The sequence below is a fragment of the Clupea harengus genome, chromosome 2 (genome assembly GCF_900700415.2).
Source record: "Clupea harengus chromosome 2, Ch_v2.0.2, whole genome shotgun sequence".
NCBI lineage: Eukaryota > Metazoa > Chordata > Actinopteri > Clupeiformes > Clupeidae > Clupea > Clupea harengus.
The window spans coordinates 18,313,807-18,320,372 of NC_045153.1; the positions used below are offsets into that span (position 1 = coordinate 18,313,807).

Here is a 6,566-nt window from a genome sequence, read left to right on the forward strand (position 1 = left end):
AAAAACTTTACATGTGCGTTTGTTAACAGCAAGCAAGATTATATCATATAGCCCTTGTTACAGTGTTACTACTGTATATAACATCACATACTATGTAGAAAATAATACTTTATTATTTTTTTATTATTATACTGAGGGTCATGTGTGGAGAATTTTAATGTATTAGCAAAAAAATATAATTTGTGTGTTAAACTGTACTTGTGGTATAAAGTATTACCCAGTACTTGGTCATGCTATGTAGTTACACCTAAATGCACTTTTATCTTGACTGTTCAAGACCCCCTTTCAAAACAAAATAACATGGCAGAAAAAGTTCATTCCAGAGAAAATGAATCACAGAACAACCCCAGAATCAGTGCCTGGGCGTCTTCTTTTATCTCTACACTACTTGTCCATTGATCAGCATAAAGGGTTGTGACTGATACCAAGTGTTTATTTATTGTTTTTGTTTTAGATAATATGTTTATGTTCTTAGATATCATTTCTTTTTTTCTCTCTTTCTTTATGTGCTCAACATTTATATTTGTTATATTTTTTTCATGTTATAGCAAAACGTTGTTCGGCTTCAGGCCAGGCACGTTATTACTTCCACTGTTTTTCTGTCTCAAAGTAGACCAATTCAAAGCAACAAAACTGACATATTCATCAAGAATACACAGCTCACCATTAAACGGCTAAAAGTAGTTTATGAGACCAAACAAACTAATGAATACATAAATGTTTCGTTTCTTTCTCCAAAAAGTTTGAGAACACATACTTTTCCTTAATACACAGTTAACACAGGACTATATACATCATGTGGTTAAAGTCTCTGAGAAATGTCTTAGTCTTCTGCAATGCAAAATGCGGTCAGGGAAAGACACTTGAGAGACTGAACTCGAAACAGTTGAGCTGCTTAAATTCTCGAGATTTGGTTTTTGCTTCATGTGCTGTTACTGTCACTGTTACATTACTTTTTTCAAAAGACAATAACATGGCATGTAACTCTGAGTCAGTGGACAGAGACGGAGTACAGTCTCATGTGGACAACATAGTTGAGGTAGAATGTTTGCCTTGGTTTTCTACAGCCTTTTAAAAGCTGACAAAGATTACAAAACACACTTTGCAGCATAGTCATCGCTTTATTTGCTGGTACGTGAGGCACACAAGCAACTTTTTGAAAACCAGTGTTGGAACACCATGGTGATCTAGAATTCAGTGACCCTGCGGAAAGAACCCACGGAGGGGGAGGTGGCACCCCAGTCTGTGTAGTTGCGGTACTCCCCTTGCTCCAGGAAGTACTGGCGCCCCCTGTAGTTGGGCTGCTCAAAGAAGGCCCAGGCGCCATCCATCACCACGCAAGAGTTGAACTCACGGAACTTCAAGGCCTCGTTGACTGAGGGACAGTCTTCGCAGTACTCTGCCATCTGTCCTTCAAGTTCTGGCCTCTCATAAATTCTTATTTTATAGGAATTTCCAAAGACCTTTAAAAATAACACAGACACATGTAGAATAGGACGGGGGATGGAATTCCACCATTATGTAACTTGAGAGCTTAACATAACTCTTCATAGTGACCCTTTTTATGAGGTTTTCTTGGCTATTTTCCTGACTTCCTTCATCATAATGTGCATGGGCATACTGCTGCCAAAAATGAGCCTTTTATCTCTCCTTATTGTCTGTTGGATTTTCGCTGCATAATGCCTGGTTGGTGCTCTCTCTAGCATGCCATTCAACCAGTGCACTGCTCTGCATCAGAAGTCTGCCTGACACTCTTTAATGTCCAATTTCTCAAAATCTCAAATGGGACGTCAAAGAGCAAGTTCAATTGTTTGATGCCACATAACTAATGTTGCGCCTAATGCATGTCTAGTCTTGAGTTCCTAACAGGTATGGCACACACAATATGTTTTACGGACTGACTACTAAAACATTATTATAACTATTTTAACCTACATTTCTTTTTTACCCTTTGCTATTATTGTGCAACAATTGGTTCATTATTATCGATGATCTTACATTTGTTATACACCGACAAGATTTGATGCTGTCGCTGAAGCCCATCCACTGCTGGTGGTCAGGGTACTCTCCTGAGCTCAGGATGTACTGATAGCCCTTGTAGTGAGGGCGCTCATAGAGGACCCAGCAGCCGCTCTCCACCCTGATGGAGTTGCAGCGTTTGAAGTAGCAGTGTAGGTCTGGGCAGTCACTGCTGCACTCATAACTGTGACCTTGGAAATTCTTCTCCTCATAGAACACGATCTGAAACGAAGAGACAGAGCACTGGTAAGCTTCACCTTCAAAATGTGCCGCAGCACCTCTCCTATCTGTCTGTCTCTTGCCATTTAATCCAGCTTGTGTTATACTTTTGCTCATAACTGCTTATTAATGCGAGCTGCATTTTTCAAAGAAAGCCTGAAAGTTTTGTGAACGTTAGAGTAAGACTTACCTTCCCCATTGTTACATTTATTGAATTGCTCACCTCCCACTCAGCTGCAGCACACTCGAGGTTTATATCGAAACGCAGAATGTGCCGACGAGGGGAAAGCCTTTGTTAACTAAATAACCTTGATTTGCATATCAGCAAAATGGTTGGTTTGATTTCTGTCACAATGTAATGACTCTATCAAACAATTGCCTGAGTGGATGGGATGTGATAGTACCTTGCAGAGGCTAACTCCGTCAGTCTGTCGGTCTGCCTGTATTCATTCTTTGTTAATGTATGGCATTGTACAGTAGCTCATATTTATTGACTCTTTAAATGCCAACTTCTGCACAGGATCGTGCAGAATCTTTTCCGTTAGACATTATCGAGAAGTGATAACTTTCAAAAGTGTAATGGGCAAGTAATTTGTGCATCTTCTTTAAAAGCGACCATGTACTAAGTACACTACACTGTACTAAGAAATCATGTAATGATTATCTGCATGAAATCATATGTAGATTATTCTATACATGGCAATAGCATGCAAAATTTACTTAGATTATTTCACGTTTACAAACTAGGACATTACTGTTTGAGTGGTTTAACAGCAGTTCAGAGTTGAGTGAATTTGTGATGTTTGTTATGACACCAGCATCACTTAAGAAGGATGCACCTACACTAAAGTATATCATAAGTATAAGTATATTAACCCTTGCAATTAAGGCCTATATCTGAGCATTTCATCTCATTTTAAAAGTCGGTACTTGTATAAGCTAATAATGGTACACCTATATACAACTACTACTACTGTGCTATATAACTGTGTGTCATCTTCGTCATCACCTAAATCACTCTGCATCACATTATGAACTTGTAATAAATCTGCCAAGACAATATATTTTTAGTTGTGAGTTTCCAGGCCATAAAACCAACAGAAGATGAATTGAGATTAAGTCTTAAATTGGCAAGAGGTACCTAACCTTTTTAAACATATCTAACTCAATTTGGTCCCAAAATACCAAAACCATAATTACATTTTTAAGATGTTGCAAACAACATATTTTTCAACTAAACTTCCTACATGTGGTGATATTTATTGTTCTATTTTGTTGTTGTTAAAAGACACACTCCAGCCACATCTCCTTCCTTGTTTCAAAGCAAATCAAATCATGTGGAAGTAAAACAAAAAAACTGTTTAATGTTACATTACTGTTAAACAAGTGGGAAAACAAGGATTTTGAAAGAGGAAATGGACATCCTCAGAAATATGATGCTGCTATTTTAGGATGTTCTCAGTTTATTCATGCATGTCCTTGAAATATTGCTTCAGACTAATGATGGACATGAAGTATTCAAGGCCAGGACTATAGTCATCAGCAACTTATTATCCGTAACATTACAGTTAAACCTAATAGTGCATACTTACAACAGATCTACTTCCCGTTAAAAGAACATTAATGGGATTTAATGGGGTTTTATGGCTGAGGGGTTTCCCCTTGATGAAAGTGGTACCCTAAACCTCTCCTAAGCACTTTAGGTGGTGTGGACTTACTGCAAGGGGGGGGGGGGCTAAGGGTGAGAAAACAGAACAGCCAACTACATGTCAGTGCATAGTAAAAAAAAAGCATAGTAGCCTACAACTAACCTAGGTGGTGATGGGTTTATAGCCTACTTTGTACTTTATATATATACTGTTTAGTCTACATGTTAGCTTAAGTATTAGTACAATGGACATGTGCCTTACATGAATATTGTATGGATTGACCTCCCGGTGAGAAGTTTAAACAAAAAAAAACGAGTTCTGATCAAATAATAATAAAAAAGTTGAACTACTAAAATATTTAACCCTAACTGAAATTGAAATGTTTAAGAAAAGCTCTGCAACAGTTGACAGGCATCGTTTTTTTTATTTTATAAGTTCAATTGCAGGTAATATGTGGCTGTGGCAGTGTTGGGGAGAGGGCCGGGACATTTTTTTCATTGTGAAAAGGGGGTAAATGTTTAGGAACCACTGACTGAGTTGAATTATATAATAACAACAATAAACCAGGGAAAATGACTTGGGAGTCAACTGATAGGCCCAGCATTCACAAGACACACAGTATTTACAAAAAATAAGTTATCAACCCCTGTTGCAAGTAGGGTTGGGTACCGAGAACCGGTACCAATATGGAACCGGTTCCAATACAACCGGTACCTACCCGGACCGAAATGCAACGCAGATTTCGGTGCTTCATTTCGGTGCCTGAGCCAATTGAAAACGGTTGCTAGGCAGATTCCGCGGGGCACATGTAAAACTGCCCCAGCTCCCAATGTAAACTTTGTCCTGTGTCGCTCACGCTCATTGGTGTTTTCATAGCAACAGTCTTATGACAGTGAAGAGCATGCAGCATTTCACAGAGCAAGCACAAACAGAACTAGCCATCAACCTTTTAACAGAGAAAATACCGAAAGGTAAACGGTCAAAAGTGTGGCTGTATTTCGCACCAAAATATTCAAACATCGCGACGTGCAGTAAATGCAACAAAACAATTGCGTGAAAAGAGTGGAGAGAAGGCAAAGAGTCAACGGCAGTTCAGCAACCGAAGACTGAAAAATAAACGGAGATGACAGCTATACTTAACCTACGGTAGTCTCTTAAAGGGGCAGTACACATTTTCTCGTACTCAGTGTGTTCAAGTAACAAGATTAACTATAAACAAGCTAGAAAAGATAGGTATAAACAAATCATAAAATGGTGAAATTTCATGAAATAAATGCAAACAAAATAATACATTTTTGACTCCAAAGGCAAATATGCTCATATTTTTGCAAAAGAAGTTTGAAGCTGTTTTTTGTATTTATTTATATTTATTTAAGTATACTATAAACTGTTGTTTACAGTTAATATAATGTTTATAGTTTGAAGTTAAAAAGTTTGAAGCCAAGTGTTTTGTATGTATTTATATTTATAATATACTTTAAACAGTTAATATATTGTTCAATTTGAAGAAAAAAAATTGAAGCTGTAGTGTGTGTACAGAGTGTGTGTGTGTGTTTTGTATTTATTTAAGTATAGTCTAAACTTTTGTTAACAGTTCATATATTATTTAAGTTTTAAGTTAAAAGGTGTTTTGTATTTATTTATATATATAATCTACTTTAAACAGTTCATATATTTGGCAATAAAGCCTTTCTTAAATGTCGTCAATCGTAAACATTTTTTTATTTTTTTATAAAAGTATCGGTTCCGGCACCGTTTAGGCACCGGTATCGTTTTAAAAGTATCGGTTATGTACCGGTATCGGATAAAAACCAAACGATACCCATCCCTAGTTGCAAGCAGGTCACATTTTCCCTTGAACAGAAGCCTCTCCAACTTCCTGTAATGTTTTCATGACTTCATGCACATAACTTTTTAATAAAATCCTAAAAAGCAGCGCCTTTTTATCCTCCTCAATAGTAGCCATTTTGACGTAGTTTTAAGTGAAATCATGTCCTCTTTGTCATTAGGTAAATCTCTTTTAGAGCTTAATGACAGACTGATACTGATATCTACCACAACCTTCTCAGTTGAGCATCTCCAGACTGTAATCTCATGAAAACATTACAGGAAGTTGGAGAGGCTTTTGTTCAAGGGAAAATGTGACTGGTTTATTTTTGTTATTATATAATTCACATTATTATTAAGACTTCTCTTATTATTCATATTATTGTTATTTCTTATTAATAAAAGTTATAATAATTAATAATGATAATAATGTTCCTCTTATTATTAATAATTATCATCACCATCATCTGAAAACCTTACATTTTTTGCTTACAGATTGATGATTTCTGACTGCTCCTTTGCTGATCTGAAGGTTATCTGATATGAAGAGAGTATAGAAATGTACGGCAACTTAAGCTACATGCAGAGGAGGTCTACACCTTATTATGACGACACGTCAGTCATCAGGGTGCTCCATGACCTGCGGCATCAGTGGATCAACACTTTGATTCTCAACAGCTTTGATGTTTTGCAGCTTGTCTCTGTATAAGACCTCTTACTTTGTCTTGTAACCGACGGAAGGTGGTGACTGTCTTGTCAATGTTGCAGTTATCCAAGGTTCTTTGTATTATGTGACACAACTGAAAAAAAATATATTTGAATGAAAGCCATTTTCCAAACAGTTGTTTTGGA

At 36.9% G+C, this 6,566-nt stretch overlaps 1 protein-coding gene across 1 annotated transcript; it reads right to left on the reverse strand.

Annotated features, from left to right (window-relative positions):
- Positions 1-1,101: 1,101 nt before the first annotated feature.
- Positions 1,102-2,529, reverse strand: LOC105892914 (gamma-crystallin M2-like). Its single transcript, XM_012819235.2, has 3 exons — positions 2,429-2,529; positions 1,999-2,241; positions 1,102-1,463 (listed from the first exon to the last, which is right to left on the reverse strand). Exons 1-3 carry the CDS (start codon positions 2,435-2,437, stop codon positions 1,188-1,190), a joined length of 528 nt encoding a protein of 175 aa, XP_012674689.2. The 5' UTR covers positions 2,438-2,529; the 3' UTR covers positions 1,102-1,187.
- Between the last annotated feature and the right edge of the window lie 4,037 nt (positions 2,530-6,566).

What these genes read in the sequence shown, in the direction of transcription:
- LOC105892914 (XM_012819235.2), bottom strand. An exon ending in CTTGTCGGTGTATAACAAAT is followed by an intron (nt 1,464 to 1,998) that starts GTAAGATCATCG and finishes TTATTTTTAAAG; the next exon opens with GTCTTTGGAAATTCCTATAA.